General features: G+C 39.6%; 1 protein-coding gene across 1 annotated transcript in view; it reads right to left on the bottom strand.

The window, feature by feature from the left end:
• Positions 1-26,311, bottom strand: part of cacna1g (calcium channel, voltage-dependent, T type, alpha 1G subunit) — a 161,689-nt gene that overhangs the window by 91,387 nt on the left and 43,991 nt on the right. Inside the window, exons 3-4 of the mRNA XM_029835891.1 lie at positions 14,295-14,406; positions 5,788-5,921 (exon numbers count right to left, since the gene is read on the bottom strand). Coding sequence (XP_029691751.1) covers positions 5,788-5,921; positions 14,295-14,406 — 246 coding nt within the window. The remainder of the gene's footprint in view (positions 1-5,787; positions 5,922-14,294; positions 14,407-26,311) is intronic.

Below are 26,311 nucleotides of genomic sequence, written 5' to 3' on the forward strand. Positions count from 1 at the left end.
GGACTGATTGTTTAATGGTTTTCAATGTTTATGGACCCTGTATCCTTGCCCGTGTCCCCTTTTTTCATTCTCCTGTAGAGTACAACATATCTCTCTCTGTCTCTCTCTCTCTGCTTTCAAATGAAGGTGACAGGTTTAGTTAAATATACCTTTTTATCCAACCATAAGGCTCAGAAAATCCATCACAATAATAAGTCAGTGTGAAAAGGACAGCGCTGCAAGAGGATTGACTTTACCAGCGTTACTGCACTTAAAGCCTGTTTGTTATACGATCCACCCACCTAATTGTAAATGTTGCATCACTGGCAGTTTTTGCACACATTAAAATGATGGAAAAACTAAATTAATTAGCTGATTGTCTCTGTATAAACAGGCCAGTGAGACAAAAATAATATTTTTTAAATCAGAATACAGTGGGACCTCTACTTACGAATTTAATTTGTTCCAGAAATTGTTTCGTAACCTGAAAATTACGTAAGTAGAGACGTGTTTTCCATGTGAATGCCCTAATCCGTTCCAAGCCCCAAAAATTCAGACTTTTTTTTTTTTTTTATAAATCATAGAAATGCATCAAAACATGTAACAAATACATGTTACAATTAGATTACCGCACAATAAATTTTGGAATTCAGTGCAAGGCTTCTCCAGGAACCAAATGAACTTTATTACAGGCTAATCTTACATTAGCCGTCATTACTAGCAACGAACGTTAACACTTGTGATAACACCGCCATCTAATGGACAAACATACGACCACCCACAATAAATAAAAGTTAAACAAAGACGATGCTGGGATACACACACATGACAGGAAGATGCTAGGCGATAGCCAATGGCAAAGCAGCTACTAGCATGTTTGCATTCGCTAAACTCCGCGAGCTGCGAGTAGCAGCGGTAGCGTATTTTTGACCTTTCGTATCCTGAAATTTTCATAACAAGAGGGAATATTTTCCCATTGAGACACTTCGTAACCTGAAAATTTCGCATGTAGAGATGTTCGTAAGTAGAGGTCCCACTGTATATAAAGATATATACATACTTATTATATATGAGCATTTACATTTGAAACATTCAAAATATTCTTGATATAACATTGAATTGTTTTTATTACTATATGTTTCTTGGGCTTAAAATCCATATAACTTTAGATGGATGTGCTTTTAAAATTAAGCTAAGGTGACAGCAGAATACTGATGTCTCTATATTGATCTAACAGTGTTACTGAAAGGTTGTTGCTGTTTTTGGTACCAAGTATGTCTTTCTGTTCTTGTAATTTTGTTAAATCTAAGTTGCATTGATTTACACCGCACGACATTTCTTGACGGTGGTGGTATGACCTTTGTAATAACTCACACAAGCAGTACCAGTGAAAACTGTCCTCCGGTAAATCTACCATTGGCCAAAAGCAGTTTCTCTAGCCTCAAGCAGCATCGCTGTACCTCCTTCTAATTTTGCCTTTCCCAAACTTTATTTCAAAGTGTCCAGGCTCCTGTCCTCCACTCTCCCTTTTTAAACAAGGCTGGAGGCAACCCAAATGATCATCAATAAATCATTAAGATAAGAAGGGGGATCAGGTTCTGTGTTCCACCTGACTCAACCACATGTCTGAAATCCAAGAAGATGTGATGAATATTTATCACCTGCTAAAGGTGCTAGGCTTGCATTTTAGATCACAATCTATTGGCAGAATTAAATATGAAATAATTTATTATAGTCAGTCATTGAGATCGGATTACAAATAACTGTAATTTACATCTGAAACATTTGTTGAATTACTCACCTATGTAAAGAAAACCTTAGAAAGATTTAAGAAAACCCCACTCACTCTGACTGTTCCTACTTCAGAAAAATTCAAATGATCTTTCTCATACTGCACCTGCAGGAATATTTTTTTAGCACAATATTGTATAACAAAATTTCCCCAGTAAATCTGAGGGTTCATTTTGTGTTAGAAACTGTGATTGTTGTGACTGGAGTGGATTTGAGGTTTAGTCTTGGTCAAATGTCTTGGTCAAAGCATAACTAAATTCATGGTGTCTGTCACCAACATCACATATTGACAAAGTCCATTCTTTCTGCCTTTCTGACCCCCCTTTGTGTCTCTCAGGAAGTATCCAGTCACAGCGACAGTGTTCAGTCAAATCGATACATGTCATGGATTGGACAGCCTGTCTGCTACACTAAGTGCACAGTAGATACGCTCTGCTCTTTAGACCCCTTAACCTATTGACTGGGACTCCAATGTATCAGTGAATAAATAAATACATAAATAAGAGGAAATGCCCTTCCTTTTGATATCATCAAGCTTTCATATCTCCTAGAATAATGACTGAGGCTGATGGAAACCTTGTAATCCTTGCAAACATTTATCCCCAACACAAAAAATGAGGAAAGTTTTCCAGGTATACTGGATTCTACATGTATCCAGTGCTATTTATAATGAGGAGTTTTAGATTTTTTTGAGATGTTCTAACAAGAATATGTGATCACAGAAAGTCAGACAGAAATTGAGGTGCTGGCTCAGTTTAAATGAAGGAATACTGGATGTTGACAATGATAGGAAAGCAGTGAGAAGAGCCCAGTAGAATAAGTCATTTCAGGTCCTTCCCATTAACAGAAATTAAGCTTTTACACCAATTACCAATAATGAATTTGACCTCTGGACTTAAGCAAGTTGTCTTATACACCGGTTGTGAACACAAACGAGCCAGGAGCAGTAGGCAGAACTTTACTGTCCCCGGGTAGCAATGTAGATTGGTTGCCTTGCTCAGGGCCACCTCAGCACAGTCCCGAGATTTGAAGCGGCAACCCTCCGGCAACCAATTCCTTTCCTCTGAGCCATGAGCTGCCCAAATATTGTAAAGTACAGGAAAAAAAAAAATAAACCCAATATGCAACAAAATATTTCCTTTGAGATGCAACACATACGCGACACTATTTTAAGTGCAATTTTTCAGGCTTAAATCCTAAAAAACTCAAATCTTTTTTTCAGTATTTAAATCTGAAACATTGCATTTCATGATCATCATTATTTCCCCCGCTTGGATCAAGCCTTTGTCAGTACTAAAACATTTCACACAACTCACGCAACTAACAGACTGACACCTCATGTGTGAGTTAAGAATTGTTCCATTGGTTCATCGAGGATCGAAGCTGTAAATTACATGTCTGGGATTTGTCAAATGCTTGGATATCGAACAAAAAAATAAAAACATGGAGAGCTGCATAATAACATCATTTATGGCTGAAGAGAGGAGAAGCTGTCTCCTTTTACTGTGCGGGAATGAATCTGAGCTACATGACAGCTAATATAAACACCGTCATCTGAAGCTGTCGAGGAGGCTGAGTGAATTCTTCTACTCATCCTGGCTGCTGTCATCTGCTTTCCTTTCATAAAGAGTGTTCCAGCAATGCATTTCACACTTCTGAAGCCAAGACTGCAATCAGCCAAAAAGATTTATGCGATGATGGTTGTAGTGTAAATGTGAAATCAAGTGGGCATTTTGCCTGCAGGAAAAAAAAAACTTCAACTGGAAAACTCCAGTTACCCTCATGTAAAAGGAGGATTTCACCCCCTCCTTCTTCTCCACCTCACACCTGTTTCAGACACGGATCGCTCCATCTGCGACTCAGTGGTGATTAGCGAAAGAGGAAGAGCAAACCTGCTGAAAGCTGCAGCTTAGCTGTCATTATAATCTTAGAGAGAAACAAGTTCATCAGAGTCATCCTGCACAGACTCTGCAAACGGCTAAGAAACGGCTGTTTCCTGGGCTATCGCTGTCTCGGTATGGATGAGATTGTTAATATGCTCAAAAGTGATTGCATAGTATTACGCAACAAGGCAATATCAACAGCAGTTGCTGTAACTTTGTATTAACTGTAGCAACCATTCTGAACATTAATAGTAAAATATTCACTGCCAGTGTATCCAGATAAAAACTGCAGGAAAAAGTGCAAAAAGTCCCCACTGCCAAAATGTTCAAAGCTTGTTAGGAATGAGATATATACTGTATATCCATAATTATGGTTAGCTTTAAAGCTATATCATTAACTGGCTCTATATCATAAAATAAATGCTTTGGGACCAGCATGTGTTCTTTTATACATGCTGTAAACTGTATTGTCTGACATCTAGTGGTTCAGACTTGAGACAGGCAGGAGGTCAATTTTTCTCCCTGTTGCCCACATTTCATTGTGCAGACCCCTGGAGTGGAGAAGGGGTGGTTCCTTACCCAGTTAAAAGTCACAGCCTCTGACTTCAAATGAAATAAACTTTTTTGTTGTTCCTCTTTTTTTGTTGTTATCTGCCTGTTACTTTACACTCTGTTATAGACTTTCTTGATGGACGGACTTATTATTGTAGTGACAGGGTTGATAACAGCTCCTAGCTGCAGGAGCACAGCCGGCCAGGACCAAACAGCCACTGTGGCCAGTGATAAGGAAGTAGTTTTCTTGTGGGTATCGCTTGTGTAACACCCTGGAGCTTATTCTGGCTCATCCCAATACCGGCTATGTATAATGCCTTGCTACTCTAATGGACTGTGTACCAAGGCCTCATAAATATCTCTTTTCCTTCCATTTATGACTGTTTAAAATTCAAATTTCTCTGAGTAGATTAAAGCCATTAAAGCATTTCCATCAAGATTACAGGGTGTGGAACAGTTGTCTGAGAAAGTGGCTTTTAATATCTCTAAAGTTAAAAAAAATCCTCATGATGCAGGCATACTGACATCAAAGAATGTAATGAGTGAGAACAGAAAAAGCAGCTTGAGGTTCTTCTGTCTGCTCTGACACAAAGACAACTTAGAGCTATAGTTTACGTTCATGTATAGATGGAAATCATATCACCTTTGCTGCTGAAGGACATTCACACATGCTCCCAGTCACACACATATACAGTGGGAAGGAAACCAGCCCTGCTTGCACCGACGGACGACAGAAGCCGGGACAGAAGGCTGGCATTAAAAAGCAGCAGGGAATGTGGTGTGATGAAAATGTCTGACCAAAACCAGCAGGCTCTCTACTGTAGCATGTTTAATCAAATTACAATGCTGTCTGTGCATTAGGGTATGTGTGCCACTCTGCATGTGCACATATGTGTGTGTGCACACACGCATATGTTTTGGCAGGTATATAACATGCCAGTAATACAAAGAAAATACTGCCAATTTTTTTGCCCTGATGGACATGTGCTGTAACTGGTACTGATTTACTCCCACTAGTATTCATAAAATTAATCCTACAGCGTTCCAGTATCCTGCAGGTAAACATGCGAAAAGCAGAGCAAATAGAAAACTGGGAACTATTTGAAGAACCAACATAAGCACATGGAGTATGCTGACCAACAGCAAGCAATAGCAACAATCAACCGAAAGTGTTTATGCCCAGCTCATGGGTTTCTAAATATCCCTGAAAGGCTTTAGGGACACTTGAAAAGGAAAAAAAAAACATCACATATGCACACTGGCGAGAAGATGATATGACTTCCAGGACTGATTTTAACCTTGACAACAGCAAGCACAGAAAACCCTGCAGTTCATTAGCGCCCAATGACACAATGCATTTGCAATCTGTAAACATCTCTTCCATCTTCACTCTGCCCTTGTTCAAGAATCTGTTCCTCTAGAATCCAGGCCGCCAGACTGATTATGACTCAGATTTGTTGCATGTGTGTGTCTCGTGCGTCTTCTCTGAGCCTTTTGTGTTTATGTGTTGTTATTTGTTATGCTTGGCCACTAGCTTGTTTATGAGCATGGGCTTGTGTGCGCAATTGCATAACGAACTCACCCAGCCACCACTATGAAGAAGTCCAAGCGGTTCCATGTGTCTCCAAGGTAACACTTCTTGCCAAATATCCCCAGAGCCAGCATCTTGATCACCATCTCGATGGCAAAGAAAGCGAAGATAAAATGATCGAAGTCCTGCAGAAAAAGACGTGTATGAAAAAAATGTTAGTGGTACAATAATGACCTATTTCCATTCCCTGACAGCAGCATTGCTGTGATTTGACATTACAGCATTGACGGGAAAACTGACCCTTAATTTGATTATTACTTGGACGAGGTGGTGGGGGACAGGATGGTGTTAAAAGTGCGGACGATCATGGACAATCCCTCCCTCCCACTCCATAACACAGTGGACAAACTGAGAAGCAGCTTCAGCAACAGACTCCTGCAGCCTCGCTGCTCTAAGGAACGCTACAGGAAGTCATTCCTGCCGTCCGCCATTAGACTCTATAATTCATCCAAACCCATTCAATCACAATAATTGTTTAATGTTTATGTTGTAATTTTATTTCTATATTATTCTGTATTTATGGAAATATGCTTATTATTTATTCTTGTCCACGTTCTAATCTTATTTGTATTTTATTTATTCTATTTCTATACTTTGTAAATACACCTGCTGCTATTTCTGTCCATACACTACAGTTATATTCCTCCATGTGTAGGCTGCTATTACAATTCAATTTCCCTACGGGGATGAATAAAGTAAATCTTGAATCTTGAATCTTGATTATGATGTAAGTGAAAGTAAGTTGTGCTGTTAATGTCTGCCACTCATAATTGAGACTTTCCACATGGAGGCACAAATGCTTTAAAAATCATTGTTATACATCATCTAAAAACCTTGTCAATTTTGAAATGTCAGATAGCACAAAACTGAGTCATATAAAACAATCCAGATAACACAAAGGGGGCACAAACTACTACGTTTCTCGTTCTTTACCATCACCTACTTTATGTTGTGAGTTACACCACGCTTACATGTGTGAGATGCACTGATGTTGTCACCAGCAGAGATGCATTAGCCAGGCTGTCCCAGTAACCATACATTGGTCTTAAAAATAGCTGGCTGAAACCCTGTGAGATTAAAGTCATACTTCAATATTCCCTGAAGAGGAATCCTCTTTTCTGCATGTCAAGAGGTCATGAACCCACTGAAGAGGCAGAAAACTCACATTTGTAGCTGCACAGGTGAGTTCAGGACAGCTTTGCTGAGAATCCAACAATTGACCTCAATTCAGATTATAAACAGTAATTTCAAATGAGCTGCTAAATGTGTGCTAATTGTTAAACTGTGGATGAGATTGTGGACTGTGGAAGAGATTGAGGAATAATTTAAATGTGATGTAAAAATGGCTGAAAATGGTAGCTCGGTCTTTAGAGGACTGGACTGAGAAGCAGACGGTTTTCCGTTCAAGACCCGTGCAGACAAAACATTTCTTCTGGCAGTAGGGGAAGTTGCCAGAAAGCCTTCAGAGCAATGCCGAGGGACCCTTGAGCAACGTACTGATCCCACAATTGCTTACATAGCAATGAGCACTGCAATGAGCTGGCGACTCATCCTTGGGGCGGACCTTCACCCATATGCAGCTGGGACAGCTGTGTCCCCTGACCCCGAAAGAGATAAAGCAGTCGAGCAAATGAAATGAATCAAACCCTTTCTTTACGCTGAAGACCTAGTCGTTAATACAACTTTTTTTAAATCTTTTAGCTTTGCCGTTTATCAAGTGAAGCATGATTTGATGATTTATAACCATACAAAATGCTGACAAAAAATGATATACAGGTGAATCATATTGAGGCAGACCTTAATGGTGGCCTTTGAATCGTTCCACGCTAAAATTCTCAATACCTCAAGTGTTGCCCCTCTGGTTTCTGGGTTTTTACTTGTTTCTGAAATTGTTTCCCTCCTCTGACCCATTTCTTTGAGTTGACCTTGGGATACCACCCCATTTATTATGCGGGAGGCTCCATCAAACACTGACTTTGCAGCTTTGTAGCAGAGCATCACAGCAGCTGGGTGAAGCTCATCACTTCACTCTGAAAGGGGTGGATTGCCAACTCCCTGTCAGGGAAGAGTTGCCTTGAGCGGAGGTTCGAGTATCGTTGCTGTGTGTAGTGACTGAAAAAATATAAGATTATGAAGCCAGGCAGCACAAAGCCATAGAGACAGCACAGGGAACCTAGAGGTTCGAGAGCCACAGTTTTTTAAGCACAGGTGAAACTAACCCACTCTGACACACCACTGCAAATCTTTACTTCACCACTATGTGAAGTAAATAAGGACAATTTTATAAACCACAAGGTTTGGTTGTTTGACATCCACAAGTGCAATTGAAACAAGTTGAAATTCATTAAAAACGCTTAGAATTTGACCTTGAAAGTCCTTGAAAAGTTCTGGAATTTGAACATTAAATAAGTGTACAAACCCTACAAAGAGCTCAAGGGAGACAAACTGCTAGATTATGTTCATATATAATTATATTTGTAAAACTTTTAATAGCCAGCAATAAAGATAGAAAAAAAAAACCTGTCACTAGACAGCTGAGTAAAGGAACAGGTAAATCACGTTTCCTGTTATCAGGTCTGCTTGATTGATCATTAGGATACGCATATGTGAGCATTTTCAGTTTTGATGAATGCTATCAATTAAGGAATGTTTGGAAAATCAGGTGACCTACCCATGCTTCAACTCAATTAAATCTAAGTCTCACATCTTCTTAAATACGTCTCAAATACTTATAAGCTGGAAAATAACCTCATCAGAAATTAGCTAGCCTTCACATTTCCGCAATCATATTATAGTTTCAGTAGACTGTAAATGTTTTGGTGCAATAAAAAGCCATGTTGTCCCCTGTACCACTTGTCTCAAATGAGTCGAAGCACCCTCCAGCTTGGTAATCAGCTTTTAAAAAGGTGCATTGCACTTTTTCGACAGTCTGCAGGAAAATAAATAAAAAAATGAGACAGCTCTGGGAGCATGACGGGGAATGAATGAGATGAGCAGCCATGTTTACCGTCAGAACCTGCGGTCTGGTACTCCAATCTTTGCTCAGTCTTTAGAGACGCTCCTCTGCTCCGGAGTCAGGTCTCATTTATTTTGTATTAGCTAATAGAAGAATCGCCCTTCGGACTCAGGGTGTTGATGGAGACACTATCTTCACTGACATACACCTTTACACGTTTACCATGCCTTAGGGGCCTTTGATGAATGGATATTGTTCAGCTTGAGTTATTGACATCCAGAATCCAAGGATTAGATGGCCTTTGGTCACATAGAGTAGAACTTCTGCTGACAGGAATTACATTTTAGCATGAGTATACAATAACAGTACCTTTATCATTTTTATCTATATCATAACACTGTCTAACAGTGTGAAGTATTTTGGTGTATTTGTACACCAGACACATATTGGAATAGAAGTTAAAGAGACGCAAGTTTAAAAGATTGTGAGCAATACATTTCATTTAGGTTCACCTCGATGAACAATTTATTACAAGTATTACCGGTAGATGATCGTGTGGTGAGCATCCTCGGTGCAGCATTAACAGGTTAAATCAGTGTTGGATTGTCCAGTGAGACAACTAACTCTGACTGGCTGTTCAGTTTTGAGAAGCAAGAACACAAGAGTAGAGACTGAATTTCACACCTGACTCAGAAGGAACAGGCCAAGGTGCCCAACAGCTTACGGCTAAAACACACTCTAATCCAATCTGATTTCCACTATCCTCTTAAATCTTTCTTCTGCAGAGGTTTATAGAGGGGCATTTCCCAATTTTTTATTTTTTTTTTGGAAAAAGGGTACCGTATATGGAACAATTTCACATGTGGAAATCATCCAGTTAAAAGGCCCATTTCAGAGACAAACTTTAACACATATAGAAGTCTTATTTTCTTATAACATTTAGCGAATTTAGAGTAGTGATGACTCGTGATTATTAAAGATATCTAGTCAATAATCTGATTAAGAGTTGTAATCATTTGGATGCCTGAAATCTACTTTTAATCAGAGTTTGAACACAACCATGTGGTTGGTGCTACAGTCAGAACATCATATGAACTATAATTTAAAGTGAAATCACACTCATAAGTTGTGTGTTTGTTGTGGTCAAGGCTGTGGTTGTGTCTGTGCACAGTCATGTGGTGCAGGTGGCAGGAAACATTTTTCATCTTTCTATATTTACTAAATTCCAACCCTTTGCTCTTTACACAAAAGGAAAATCCTCCATCAAAGTTTGCGCACCAGAGCGACCCTGGAAATCCTTAGTAGTTAATATAGTTTATCCTCAAATGTCATGTCAAACATCACATATTCGTGTCTTGTCTCCAGACAAGTTCAAAGGTTATTTTCTTGCAAGAAGTTAGTTTACATAATCTAAACTGCCAAATATTGCATGTTTAATTTATTTTTTGGTTTTAAAAGGAACCAAAACAATATAATACCTATTATTTGTAATGGACAGCGTGATCGAAGTAATTCACTATTTTGGTATTGGGCATTGGACACAAAGAACTTTTTTGGCAAGCGTTAATCGTGTATCTAACAAAGATTTAGTCATGAGCACCAAAAGGACTTAAATACAGTTACCTGTTTAGATGTTTTGTCAAGCACTCACTCAGTACATTTACATGACATTACATTAAAAATGCATCGACATGTTTTATTGTAATTGAAATTAAAGTTCTGAAAGTCAAGCTACTTTAAAACATCCATGCAATGTAATTATCCATCTACTCTAGCATGTATAGAGGCCAGCCGGGCTGGAACTGGGCGAGATGCCCTGCGCATCTGCTAGTGCCCTGCATAAAATATTGAAACAGCCTGTGGAAAGCTAAATATATAAGACAGTTTACCTCTGGATTCCCATTGTAACTTACTAGTTCACGAGTAATTCACTAGAATTGTTGTGGTCTGTGATGTTGTAGGTTAACCAAATATGGCCTGACACTAACAAGTTCAAAGAGTCCGAAACTCCACCTATCATAGTGGAGGCGACATGATTTTAATGTGCACGTGCACTGGCACTAGTCACATACAGGTTGAGTAGTTAAGTAGCACTGACTAAAATAAAGGTGGATGATTAAAAAAAAAAGACTTATATTAGTCTGCATTTACAGCTTCTGACTCATTTTTAAGGCTGAAGTTTTCTGTTATCATGCCCATATTCAGTTTTGCTTCATCGTTCAGTTGAGTCCCCAGTAACTTTTGAAGTAGTTCTTCTCTTGCCCTTTGCCTTTATCTTTATCTTTCCCCCTGCTGCTGGATGGGATTCCTTCTGCATGTCTTTCGATAGCATCCCCCCCTCCCCTCTCCTCATCTTCCTCACATCTACTCCCCAGCTTCCATCCCTCTCATCTCCCTCTTATCTTTATCTCCCGCAGCCTCCATCTCTCCAAGGGAAGTCCTTCCTCCTTCCCAGGCCGTGTGATGAGGTGTCTTGTAGTATCTGAGCGTAGAGGTGATTCTGGGTAATGTTACATTGTCCTCATGCTTCATGTTTTCATATTAATGCGACGTGCACATGTGTGACTGTTCACGTCTGCGTGTCGACCCTGTGCTCAGCTACACCGTGCAAAACAAACATGACCTCTCAGCCTAAAGAGGGACACATGCATAACAGCCCTGCTTGTGTGTGCGTGTCTGGGCCGTGTTGCTTCTAACATTGCCTGAGAACAAGTGTAAACACATGTGTCAGCCAGGCGCACACAGACCAAGTTGCGTGTTATCAATGGGACTGCCGACATCACATGCTCTTTATGTTCTAAGGGCACTTAATCGCTAATGCTGAGTGCACTTAAATGCTCCCTAATGACTTAACTCCACTCGCCATAAATCCATATGTGTCAGAGCGCTTTAGCACGGTGGCTGCATGTGACATTTTGAACAACAACCGTCTGAGGTGGCTCCGGAACATTCCTACACATGTTGCATGCATTTGCTTGTCCCCCCCACCCAGAAAAGGGAAGATGGTGTCAGGTATAACGGAAGGTAGAGGGTTTCCAGTAAGGACCACCAGCTCTATATAATGGTGATAGTTACAGATTCATTTATATTAATAAAATCAACAAAAAGTTAATCATTACTGGTATCATCTGGATTTTTTTATTTTAAATTGCACGTTATTTGCCTATTTTTAAATTATACCTTCATAATTGTTCATGGTAATCCAAATTAACTTTCAACCCACTTTTACTGATATGTTTCTGTTACAATCAATATTGTCTATATAGGCACTTGACACAAATCCTAAACCTCAACCCCAAACAAGCAACAGTAGCAAAGCTAAACTCCCTTTTAACAGGAAGAAATCTTGGGCAGGACCAGGCTCATACGGCATATTTGATAGGTTCACCATTTTCTATTTGTTGTAACCAATTGCAGAATAGCACAATCCTTAAATGGGCTCCTGAGTGTGTTCTTTGTCTTTATCACTATATACAAAAACAGTTTTGTGATGTCTGGAAGAAACTCAAGATCCAGTCTAACTCATTTAATAGGAATACTGGAGCATCTCAATGTAACTGGATTCTGGATTTCGAAGCTACAAAATAAAAAGATAAAAATCTAGAAAGTGGCACCATGTAAAACATAACATTCAAAGCTAATGGAAATCTGTCACCTTCAAGGACTCCTTTCCTAGAACACATCATAACACATTCTCTTGAAGTTTTATTTATTCTTTAACCAGGTAGCATCACTTCTGTTGGCTTCTGCAAGCTTCTCCTGAAAATAAATCTCAGCCACTCTGTATGCTAATTCTTCCTGTCACCAGCCTGAATGCTATTATCGCAGGGGTCAGATGCGCCAGGCAGTCGTGGGCGACATCGAAGCTGCAGCATCCTTTGCGAGGTGAGGAGCAGGCAAACTGTAATCTTCTATTCACCCGAGATCCACTCCTCACATGTGGAGGCAAGATAATATTGTGAGAGGGACTTTTCTGCTCAATCACTTAGCATTCAAAACTGTCAAGCACACAGGAGCACCTGGTGTCTCTTCATCCCACACCTGCTAGGTTGAGGTAATGTGGTTCTAATGCATCGCACTGCCATAAATGTTGATAAAACTTCCCATCCTCATCAGCCATAAATTCCTTAGCTTCAAAGGTTTTGCATTTACACAACCTTCAGACACAATAACTGGAGGAGCTGTAATGTCACAATTGTGTTCAGGGGAGAAATTTGCTACTTGTCATTTTTTTTGCTACTGAGTCTGCTGTCTAATAGAAAAAGTTTTGTCCATGTGTGTCCTTTTCAATATCCTGCTTTGCTTTGTTGATCTTACAGATTTCTCAAAAAATTATATATATTTTTTCTAATTAAAGTTAAAATTTTATAAAGGAGCAAAATTGAGCAGAAATTGTTCTGATTCAGTGGGAGCACATTATTTGTATCCCGCAAAATAGGGTCTGCAGTGTCTCATCCATGCCGGAGCTACTTTTATTGAAATTGCCTCAACAACAACAACAACAACAACACTACCCCATTAGTGTTACTTAACCTAACAGAGGTTAATGAATAAATGGAAACGGCTCCACACAATCTGGCTTTTTATACAATGGAACTTTCTAGAAAAACTCTGCTTTAGCTTCTGGTTTTGGAGCTTCTGAAGACTTGTATAACACTGTTCAGGGTTCCCACTTATTGTTCTTGGCTGCCTGCTCATAGTGAGCCATGTATGGGTCATGCTGTAATGACTGATGCTTTCCAGCCATGACATCAGCTTTCTTCTCCAAATCATCTCAAACCACATCTAAGCTTCATTTCCAGTTTAGTTCAGTTCAAAAGGCACCGTACTGGGAATGGCTGGACTCCCTTCATTCTGATGTTTGGCTGACCGAATCATGATCTGCAACCAACAACTGAGGGGTGATTCATCACCATTTGTGCTTCTGTTTTAATAAGTCATCTCTACATGAGTCAGGACTTTCTTACCGCCTTCATCATATATTTTATTGGTGAGCTGTGTTGCCATGATATCTCTCTATATACATAACTAACACAGCTGTTGCCATACCCCCTACAAACCACACAGGGCCAACACAGATTAAGGCGTTCTGCTGCAAATCATACTGTACCACAGCCATGTTTTCTGCACTTGATAACAACATATGTAGGTTGCTAGAGGTCTTATTTGAGGTGCTTATATTCATCATCATTGCTCAGAGCAGGCTGACTTTATTGTTGATCCCAAACTGGTCAGTAAGATGAGGCTCAGGCTAAAATTCACTTAAAGGGTCATCGTTTTGGACATATATGCAGCATACATTCAACTGACCTAACCAAAGAGCTTGGTGCACACATATGTCAGGCAGAGTTATTGAGGTCTTTTCTGAGACCAACATCTAAAAAACATGCATAAACACTTGAAAAGCTATGAGTTCCTGCAATCATCACAATTTAACCATAAATTTGTGCTAAACAGTGAAGTCTGACACTCGCCATCACATTTAGCGGTGACTACATCATTTCTTGGATTGATGCATGATCCAATCAAAAATGTGTCTTACCTGCAGGATCTTGCATCTCTCGGAGTCACAGTTGATGTCCTCACAGGGATGGAACATTCCCAGTGTCACGCAGTTCAGCAGGATCACCAGCATGGATGCTCGCTCGAACCAGGTAGAGATTTAAAGTTAAGGAAAAGAGCAAAGATGTGTAGAATGGCAACTGTAAAATGTTCCTAAAATCAAAGTTAAAGGCAAGGCCAGCTTTCTACAGTGACCTCATTAACCCATTCAAATCTGTCAACATGTGCTCCACACCAATTAACCAGTCGGTTGTCAACAAGAACAAAAGAAAGCAATGGAGGAGTCTGGCCATTGAGTCGGTCCACTTTGCATCTCCTACTAGACTCTTCATATCATTTTTTTCACAGGGTTTCAAGGGCAAAAACATCCTTTTTTCCTTCTGATTGAATGTGGAGAAATTGATTATGCATCATGCACAAAGTTTCTAATATGGTTCGGTTAAAGGGACAGCAGCAACGAAGTGACACCAATCTAGGAGCAGATGTTATGAGAACAAACTTTAAATCTACAACCACCTTTTTTCCCCTTTTTTTTAGAGAAGATCAGATTAAAGTCTGCAGATATTTGCATCTCCCACAGAGCTCAACTTAATATTTGCGCAATGAAGTGTAATTAACATTAAGCTGTGATAGGAGGCTTTACCCAATCAACGAATTGAAGATTAGTTGAAGACTAATTGATTACTGATTAGAGTAGGCATTGGATTCAATTTAGCAGTGGTCAGGAAGTCAGTGTGTTCATTATGTTTAGCTTGTGAGGAATACCCCAAGTGAAATCCACTTGAATGTGGCCATTTATTTATTTAGCGAGGCATAATTCAGTCAACGGGAATCACTTAGGATAAACCAGAGGTGATTAAATTGTTTGCTTTTGAAAGATGAAAACAACAGATTTCTTAGTTGTGTTCTTAACACCCATATCACTGATTTTTACTCTTCGTCCTGAAGCGTGAAAAAGATGTTTAATTACCTAAAATGGTTCCTTTTTCCTGAAACATGCCAAGACACCACCTATTTCTGAGAAGTGTGAAGTATATTTTCCAGTGCAGAAGAAAAATAATGTGCAGGAGAATGATCCAGTCTGAAAGGAATTCTAATGCTTGACCAAAATGTTATCTGGAACTGGGAAAGTGATGAACAAATTCTAGCTGGTTGTTGACTCTCAGAGCTCAGTAGCATCTTGCTTGCATGCGGAGGGCAGCACAGGATCACCCCGCACTCTGGAAAATGCTTACAAAGCTCTGAGAGTCCAAAGGGACGCAATTAAAAATATCACTATGTATGGCAAGTGGCATCATTAAACAAAAAACAAAGGCTCAGACACGGTAGTGTAAAAATTGTGATGCAGGAACTTTTAAGGGGACCAAACTATTGTTGACATGCAGCAAATCAGCTACTGTAACATAACACAAACATTTAAATAGGTTTCCTTGCTATTTATTTTCCTTCCTTGCTTTTTTACTGACACTTTCTTTCTATCCTACAGAAAATGGAATTGAATTTAACTGCATTATGCACGGAGAAGGCATAAACACTCGCATGCTGTGCTCTATGATGTTTCATTGCCATCAGGTATCTGTTTGACGTTTGTGACCTCATGCAATGCTTCTTCCTCAAGTTATTCAGCAGGTGGAGTGAAATGAAACAGAAATCCATAGGGGAACACAAATAAAAAAGCAAAGCAACCGCAACTATTGCAGTTTGCTTCAGGGCATCTCGGAGCACGGGGAGGGGTACGTCACCTTGTACTGTTTCAACCTATGTTGTCTGCAAAATTGTCATAAACACAAAAACTTAAAAAGTGGTTCAAAGAGGGTCCAAAATATCACCAGCTACAAATAAATACAGGTTTTCACAAAGTAATTATTTGCTTCCTAATTTATATTAGCAAGAGAAAACTTTAGAGCTCCAGTTATACTTTCTGTGCAACAATAGCGAAAGTTACCCTCATTAAGGGAATCCGCTTTGTCAACAGTACAAGTCAGACGCCCACAGTAAAACAGAAGCCTCCCATGATGCACTTTCATCTGCGGCACTCAAAGCTTATCAGAATGGGATATAGTGAAGGACAAAAACAGAGGGGGGCTGTGAGGATATCTGTCAGGAGATAAAGAAGATTTAAAAAAAAAAAAAAAAGAAATCTTACAGTAAAAGAAAGACTGACTTTAAATTAGGAGAGACTGCCGGGTCTCTCCTTATTTTAAGGATTAGGTGTGATTTGCTACACGAAGGTATTTTTTTTGCAGCCAAATTATGTGATATTTTGCTTCTATTGCAGGTCTTACAGACTAGAGAAAAGAAAACATCCTATATACACATTATAAAACAACTATGGTGACTTCTTTTGTATCAGCACCCAAAAATTGAAGAAAAAAGGGGTTCAAATACTTAAAATACAAAAAAAGGCCAGGTGAAGATTTTTGCCATTTTCTCCCATTTGATGTGTTTTAGATGTGTTTTACGGCTGATACTACGAATCCGAAGAAACTTGCTTCAGACATAGCGTGAGCTTTTATTTAGCTGGTCTCCTTGTTCACTTAAGAACTAATAGAGAAGTTGCAGTTTCGCAATTTAAATCAACTGGAAAATAGACTACCGTAATACTTACAGAGGGACCAGAGTACAAATATAGACAAATACGAAAAAGAAACAGCAACAACAGTCCTCCAGCAATTAAAAGCAATCCATATTTAAGCAAGAAAATACTTTTACTAATGCTCATGCAGGTCACTTTTAACCCCAAATGTCACTGTATTTTATATATTTATTTTTAAAGCTGAAATTATACACCTTTTTAAAGAATGTGAGTAACAGGAACCTGGCAACCTTAGCTGTTGCCCTTGGGCTCCCATGTAGACAGCAGACAGGTTTTATTGGTACACTTTCAGACCAGTGAAGCATATTAAAATCTGTTGTTTATTGGAGTTGTTATGGTTAAATAAGAAAAAAGAGAGAATTTATTAATAGCAGAGGAGAGAAGAAGGCACAAGCAGAACCATGGAGCCAAGGCAAAAGATTAAATATGAATAATTTGAACCATTCAATCAATAATTCTCCCTCTCCTGCCCTTATCCTGTGCTTCCATCTGCCCAGCTGGGGGGCTATAATTAAACAATAAGGAGAGAACACACACGTACATGCATGCACACACATACCTTCATGGTGTCAAGATATAAACAAGCGGTGATGCCCTGAGGGATGCATTCAATTAGAGGAAAGATACACAGGGTTATGCTCCGTCAAGACTATGAAAGCAAAACGAGAGCGCTACAGCACAAACACACATGAGAAACAAATATGTCTGCAAACTCATCCTTCATTGGAGAGGCAGACTCACTCACACCTGAACAGCTTTCTGCATTCTGGAGTTCTCTTCAGTCAAACATCTATATGAAACTCGCAAATACGTACATGCATACATGTGTGAATAGCACACACCTGAAGAGCACATCCGTTTACTGCAAACAGGGTGTGAAAGATAGCCGACTTGCCAATTAAGTGACGGACAAAGATTCAACAACTTCACTTGCTACATGCTACACTGATGCCAACAATATTCTTAAATGGGTAGGATCGTGTAACCTTCTGTTATCTTCTGTTTGGACACTGTGATAGATTTGTTTGTGCCTCTTCTTCCTTTCCTCTACCTCTACTCTCCCCAGCCCCCCTCTCCTCTCCAATAGCCTGGTCCCTGTCGTGATTTAAACCTGTTAAGGGGGGGGATGGGGGGGTTATTTGCTACTGTTGCATGGTGTTCCGCTTTCTTTGTGTTTCTGTTGGTCGCCTTGTATCATGGCATTGCTCTTGAAACTACACTGGAAAGATCAAAAACAAACCATATGGCATTGAGTCCTCTTACTTAATAAAAAAAGGATTATTTTGTTTTGGTTTTCTTTATCCTGCACTGGTTTATTTACTCTGTAGGGTACGTGCGTATTTGAAATTATCCTTAAAGGGGGAAAAAACACCTCACAAGAGGCAAAGTTTGATGTAAAAAGTTAAATCCCCACAAGTTTTCAGTAGGTTGTCTTTCTTTCATGAGAAGGGAAATGAGCTGTGCTGTACACACACCATCAAGGGCCGATCAATATGGAGGAGCTCTTCTGAATACATATTTTCAATTGTGTTTACATTTAGTCACCCAGGACATGGTTCTGCATCTGTGCTCGGTCTGGTTCTGCATTCAGGTCACAGCCTTGGCTACAGTCTCTCTCTATTCCATATCTCATCGAGGGGCCATATATGATGCAGATACACAGAGAGAGGCTGTCATGTGATGAACTTAGCAGTGAACAAAAGTAACCTTACAAAACATTTGTAACTTTTGTATTTTGCCCGCTCTATCACTTAAGTATCCAATCAACACTTTACATCAGGTGTTGCTAGCATCTAATGAAAAACGGTTCTGTAGCCAGAGAGTCTATATCACACCTCAGAGGAACTCTGCAAGAAATTATTTACACGTCTGTATAAATTTGTTTAAAATCAAACCAGCTTTCTCACTGAATACTTTGGAATATCTAGAAACTTGTAAATGGATGTTGGCTAAATTATATCCATTATAAACCTCAAGTACATGGGAAGCAGTAACTTGGTTTAGGCACTAAATATCAGATCTTTCTGTTGCAGGTGGCTGCTTCCAAATTGTCAGGACTACATTGTCAGTCCATTTGCAATTGTTACGCTTCATTTCTATGTTTAAGAGTGAGCATAAAATGAGTTTTTCCACATCTCATCAGCAATAACTTTCAACATCTTACAAATGTATGTTAGTGTAGTTTTAATGTAAATGAAACTGTATTCAATTCATTTTCATCACAATCTCAATGTGCATTCAAAATGGACTTAAATCAGATGGGGATCATTTCCAAAAGAGGACAAAATCAAAACATTTCTGCATTTCTTAAGTCATCCATGCTGATTATGTTGTCTGAGCTTACTCTAATCACTTTACATGCTACCATCTTGTTAGTAGCTGGTTTATATCTGTAAACTGTGACAGAATAGGTCAGCTGGTCAAGATTCAAATATAATTAGATGGATGCCACCTAGTGGTGTTGAGTATTCTTTGGACAATAAATCAACTAATCCTGTACTTGATAAATTATTAATCTGGTTAAAATTTTGTTTAACTACTCTGTACTTTTGCATGTTATAACACTGTGCACCATGCACTTTCTTTGTTCCAGATATTTTCCAGATTTCTTTGGTTTTTTTTCACTCACACAAGAAGGCTCATTTTTTAGCCTTTTAGCCGGGGCTGCGACAGGTTTACAAGACAAACCTTTGTGAAGGTGTGTGAAACAGGATGTAGCCCAGGACTTTGACTTTACCACAGAAGTCAGAGAGAGTTGCTGCTGCCACATCTACAAAACATCTACAAAACATCAAATCCTTTTGCTTCCTCCTCTTTTTTCTTTCTGTTTGTAGCTAACTGCTCCGAGCACACCCGAAACATTGATCGTATAAAGTGTGATAGTGCTCTCGAGTAAAGTCCTTAATGCATCTTAATGTTTATGAGGCTTTGCATACAAACTCTGTTGATCTGGCAAACAACAGCAACTCTCAAATGTCGTTATTCTTCCACATTTAAACAACCAACTCCTCAAAAATAGGGAAATATAGAACATAGGGACTTGACACTGTTTCTGTAATATAATCACTATTCAAATGTCTAGGTAGCTTGACTGGTCCTGTAAACACCCCATCTGATAGGCAACCATCTCAATGTGTCCAAGATCAACCTGATGCTCCTCAACCTTTTAAATACTGTAGAGAATGACTGGCCTGCAAATCCTCTACACCCAGGGGGTACACCAGTTCTACCACCCCCTACCTCCTCTTACCTAGCTCTTTTCCTCTCACAGGCCATCTGCTCTCCCTACAGGGAGCTTCAGTACGGCCACCTAAAGTCTATTGACAACTAATTTGACAAGTGATTTTAAGATGATCAACTGTGTGAAGCGCCTGATTTAAATGCTAATTATTCTATGTGGAACTGCCTGCAATTTATTTAATTATCCTTGTGATGGCATTCTGGCATTGTACAACCTCAAAAAAAAAAAAACAACAGCAGTTGACTGGATGATATTTTGATAAGAACAGACAAAAGCTAAAGCACAGATCAGGTGGGCGAGAAGTAGCAGAACACAACAACCAGAACTGGATAACAAGGAAAAATGATATAACTGGAGAACAGGTGGTGGGGGTGGAGCAGGCAGCAGTGCCTGTTCTTGCACTATGTGTGACCCTGCAGCACCTGTATAGTTTGCTAAAGTAGATGTTGCTCTTTTTTTGTTTTTTGAGTGAATGGCTGTGAGTTTAACACTTTTTTTGATTACATAAAGTTGTTTTTTGCGCTAGTGAGAGGTTGAAATCATGTTACAGGGAAGCATGGCAACCAATGATGCGAAAAATCCTGCTGGTACCACGTTGCACACTCCAGCCGCTAGCTGACACGGTTTATCAGCAGATGAGTCAGGAGCTGGGGAGTTAGGGGGTTGAGGGAAATTGCCGGATATTGTTAGATTGCCTGTATCAGTGCCTACCATACGGGAGGCAGATTGAAAACGGGCATGAGCAGCGAGGATGGAGAAAGTTGGGGTGCTTAGAAAATGTAAAGGTAAGGGCAAATAAGAAGAAAAGATGCTCACAGAGGACAACAGGGCTGAACCCGGATCCATCTTTTTGTTAAGATGATATCAATTACCTGGCCTAATCGTTTCTAAAAGACGAGTATTTACAACTGCTGTAAAACTTTTCCTATTTTTTTATTAAATCAAACAATCCACTGAAAATATGCAGGAATTGAATGTGGCGGTCTTTGCTCATGAATATGGATACACACGGAACTATTATACTGACACAATGAGGACACTTAGGCAGAGCTGTGCATATGAGGGGATCAATTTTTATGGGAGGGTGGCAAAGAGAATGGCTGACTCTGCTGTTTGGTGAATATTCAAAGAGGAAAATCAAGATGTGTAGCTGAACAGCTGCCTAGCTTTCAGGAGTTTCTCACATGTAGAGTCAGCCAACTAATGGGCTCAATGCACAAACAGATTCTCCACACACACACGTGCGCACACACATATACACCTCATCATCCTGGAAAACACCCTTGTATCTTGGAACTGCGGACTGCGAGTTGCTAAGCAACAAGGGTTTTCTTGGCGAGGAGTGTGAAGTCCCGTCTCTGCTGCCGTGGTGTCTGCAGCTGGTGATGAGGCAGAGCCGTCGAGTGAAACTTTGAGAAGCTATGCATGTTTTCTGGCATAAAACATCAAGAGTGATCTTTTCTCATCCCCAAAGCTCACTGTTATCCCTGCTTAGTTAAAGCAAATCCTTGTTCCACTTAAGGGTGTCTGAAAGTCACACCATGGTGGGGCAATAGCAATAGCACTGCACAACCGAAGACATGATCTAATATCTGTAGCGTCAAAAGACTCATATCTGCCAAACGCAGAAAAAAATTGCTCTACTATTCCATTAATGCGCCTGCAGGGCAACCTGCAGATAGATATTTCACTCTTTTGGTGATGTAATATGAGGAAATATCAATCGAGCCAGAAGAAAATATTTTCACAGTATGAACTCTACTCAAACTGTAGATCTCATTTCAGTAGATGCTTCTAAAGTACAAACTGTTATCAGCTTGACAAATTACATGTTTATTTATAATGAAAAGCAATTCTGAAGGTATTAAAGCATAGGTGTCAAACTCTGGCCTGTGGGTCAAATTTGGCCCGCAATGTAATTATATTTGGCCCGCGAAGCCATACCAATTGACTATTAGAGCTGGCCGGCAGAATGCTCTGTTGGTGTTTTGGTGTGAAAATCCACATTCCACATCAGTTGGTGGTGGTAATGCACCAATATGTGGCTTGCCAACCACCAAGAAAGAGGAAGTAGTCGTAGCAGATGGACCTGTCTGTCTTGTATGTGAAGCCAATGTGCATTACAAGGAGAACAACAACAGATGACACTATAAAACACAACACTAAGACAAGCACAAGCACCTGGAAATGACTCAAAGGCGCCAGAAAGTAGAAGTGATGAAAAGGCAATACATTGACATTACATTAATTTACAATGGCAAAAGATTACTGTTGAAATTTAATTCAGAGGGCTGCAAATAAAAAGAGAAGAAATGAATGCCAGGGATAAAATATATAAAATAAAAATATATCCATTGTTGTACTTTTACATCAAATCCACTGGCATATCCCCTGAAAGCACGAAGAATCCCCTGAAAGTTATGAGCAAAAAAAACACATTGCTTAAAGAATAAATACATTTCTCACCTGAAGTTACAAACATAAAAGACTTGTTGAGTGAAAGGGTTTTTAGGAGAATAAAGCCAAGAATTAAATTTGGAGAGAGATTTACCTGAAATCAACTTAATCTGTGTGCTAACGCCACACCCTCTGAATGCGATTAGGTTAAAAACTGTGCAGACAAAAGAGAGAATAAGAGGTGAGGAGACGACAGAAGAACCTATCAAACTGATAAAATGAGAGGGGAAGAAGGAGATGTGAAGGTTGAATAATTGATCTGAAGCCAAGTGAACCTTTAATCCAGTGATCTTCTGAGATATAAAGACAAACAACCATTCACACCTGAGGCCCGTCTCAATATCACTGCCAGAAAAATTGGAGAGAACCCATGAAGGCAAAGGAAGAACTTTTAAACTTAACACAGAAGAAAAGACATAAATATATATTTTTTTTTTAAATACAACTATCAAGGAATAAATGTGTTTGCACTACACATCCAAGATAAGGTAGATAAATAATCAGGCAAAAACATTGTAAAAAGGACAGGATATTGCTTATTAATTGGCACTAACTATTTCCCTTCTCTTCTACTTTGAGTGTTCTTAGTAATCATTAGTACTTTTGCATTCAAAAAAAGACGTTTAGAGACATAAATCAATGAATGTTTTCAGTCATCCAATTTAGAACTGAAGAAGCCTCTTGGATAAAAGGGGAAACATTGAAAAACCAAAGGATGTCCAGTTGAATTTTCCTAAACCAAGAGTTTACAAGCACAGACTGATATTAGGCAAGGAAAAAAATACACCATAAAGGGGGAAAATAAAAATGTAAAAAATCAAAGCAGCATGGCAGAGCCTGATCAGTTTTATCAATGCAGAAAATCTGGCTGCAGATCGAAACCCAGATTAAAGGATTTGGTGGAAGCACGGTGCCTTGATCTGCACACAAATGCCTAAAAAAACAACCAAAAAAGAAAGAGAAAACGCACACAGATATCAGTGTGTTAGATATGGAGCTTATGAACCCATTGAGTAACAACATGAAAGTAGATCTAAACTCTGTGATGACGCCATGAAGGCAGACAGGAAAACCCGAGTGGAGCCTGAGAAAGGCTGATTATGAAAATAATAAAAGACGTATAAAAAGAATAAAAGAAGTATAAATGTGTTAGTTTGTGATAAAACCTGTAATTGCAATCTGAGAGCGAGCCTCGAGTGCAGTTGTTCTCATAATTGTACAACCCTGCATTGTATAATGTTCTGAACTAAATGGGATCAGTGTCATTTTCCCCTTCAGATGGTCTGGTGTTCCTGAAGGTTGGAGATGGATGTTTGACACTAGAAGGATTGCCTAGCCTAATGCTAACTATAGATGCGATATTTAATAGCCTACTTCTGGGATCAGCAATATTTCTTGAACAAACCCTACTTTGAATTGCAAAATAGAATGGTTAATTGTCATATTAACATAAAACATTATTATTTAATGAGTGAGAACATAACTGGGAAACTGCACACCACTAACAGTGGTGTGCAGTTTCCCCCCCCCACCCCTCTCTCACACACACACACACACATACACACACACATTGACTCTACACTCCCCTTATAGCCAAGCCAACCCCCTGACACTGAAGAAGCCATTACAGAAAGCAAATAAGCCAGAGCTATAAGTTCCAACAGCTTCTCAGAAGAGGAAAGTCAGACACACAATGACTGCGTGAGGTAGAAAAGCAGCCCATAAACCTCAGCGACTCAAACAGCTTTTGCCAATCTGAAAGAATGCCTTGTGGATATTAAATGTTGGATGATTCCAAACTTTCTGAGATGTAGGGGGAAAAAACCACCGAGCCTGGGCTTTTTGGCTCTCAGAAACAATGTTAAAGAAAATACGGAAGAAAAGGAGACAGTCTCTTAGAAGCATTTGCCACAACAGCAACATTTTAAATCTTTCAACGTAAGCTCCTTCTCGACTGTCGGTGCCTGGCGTGGGTGGCGTTGTCACCGAGTTCAAGCGAGCAGCAAGAACCCAAACAAGTACAAACAGTTATTGAAAAGAAACCCGAAATAACCTCTCCCAGACCTGCACGCCGCCGTCTAACGCGCTCCCGACCACAGCCTCTGCAGCCCAGAGTCTGCTGGAGCATTCCTTCACCTCAAATTGCACCACACTGTGAGTGCCATAAAATGTTGCTGGTATTAATGTTAGCAAGCCCCCCCACAACTCGTCTTACTCACGCATGCACGCAGAATGCAAAAATTCAGACCCCAATAGATGGCATGTGAACACTGTCCATGTTTCCATGACAATAGCAAAAATGTTTACAGCCCATCTCATTGGCCAAGATCCGGTTTCTATGGAAATGGAGGCGGCATTGCTGTGTTTGGGCATCATGGGCCGCAAATGTGTTGATATTATGTACAGTACAGGAATGTGTACACATATGGCTGTGATTAAGCGCACACATGCAGAGATGCAGTGAGAATAACGTGCATGTACAAAATTGAAAGTTTGACCGTCCTGAAGCACGAACAAGCACTTCATATTCTGTTTTCAGTTAGTTTTGATTAAGATGGGCAATTTGTTTTACTATTGCATTTCTTCAACCCAGAAACATCACAGTTAGCAAAACCATCACTGCCACAATCATATGGATAAAAAATAACCAGCATTAGTGTTCTGGGGTTTAGTTAGCAAAATACACCTTGAAATTAGGACGTCGATTAAATACATCCAGCTGTAGTAGAAAGTTAGTACATTTTGTGTAAATTCAGAATTAAATTTAATCACAATCAAAATACTGCAGGGCACAATATCCCTCCGCTCGCCTCCCCAGATTACAGGTTGCCAGTTTGGTTGCCGGACCCAGTAAGAACGTTTACGTTTACCAAAGTAATGTCTCAATTATGTTTCATATTGCCACAATAGCCGTGCTAATGTTGGAACTTGGAACAGCGTCTCAGATTTATGCCACACAAACATGCATAACGTTATTCGACAATATTTGAACTGTCCCTCATTCCATTATGTAGAAATAAGTTAGCCAAACGTAGCTGCATCCTACCTGACCAGGAGCAAAATTAGCAACTCAGGCGTCAGTCTTCAAATTATCCTCCCCTTTCAATCATCTCCATCTTTCAACGGCATCTCCGACAGAGATCCTTGTTTTATTTCTGACTTTTTCGTAACTGTTGGGAATCATAATGCTTTTTGTTGTAGTAACGTCAAACATTTGCAATTCCACACGTTCGTAGCACAAACTAAGAGGTAACTGGCAACCTGGATGCCGAAAGCCGCCTGAATTTGTGATTGGTAGATAGGTGGAGGGGCAGAGCAACAGACTGGGCGGGCTGACGCATTCGATTTTAAAAAGTTACTGTAAATACAGTGCGCTAATTGCTATTTCCCTCTTGTGTCTCTTCATAAAAGTCCTTGTGTTGATTTTAAATAGTTTGTATTTGATTCAAAAATGTATATACTGTATATGGCCACCACAACAAAGCCTGAAACACAAATGGTTTGTCTTCTGTTCTTTGTCTTCTGAGGCTTTACCTCAAAAGTATTATCAGTATTCCTTAAACTGAGTTAAAAAAGCAAAATTAGATCTGTGAGATATGGAAAGTAAAAGGTTACGCTTCAGTACATAGCAGAGGAAATAGAATAAAGGGTACAGAATGCACAAAGAGATGTCTCTTTTGGGTCCATGAACGTCTCTTTGTGA

The sequence above is a fragment of the Takifugu rubripes genome, chromosome 1, assembly GCF_901000725.2.
Source record: "Takifugu rubripes chromosome 1, fTakRub1.2, whole genome shotgun sequence".
In the NCBI taxonomy this organism is placed as follows: Eukaryota; Metazoa; Chordata; class Actinopteri; order Tetraodontiformes; family Tetraodontidae; genus Takifugu; species Takifugu rubripes.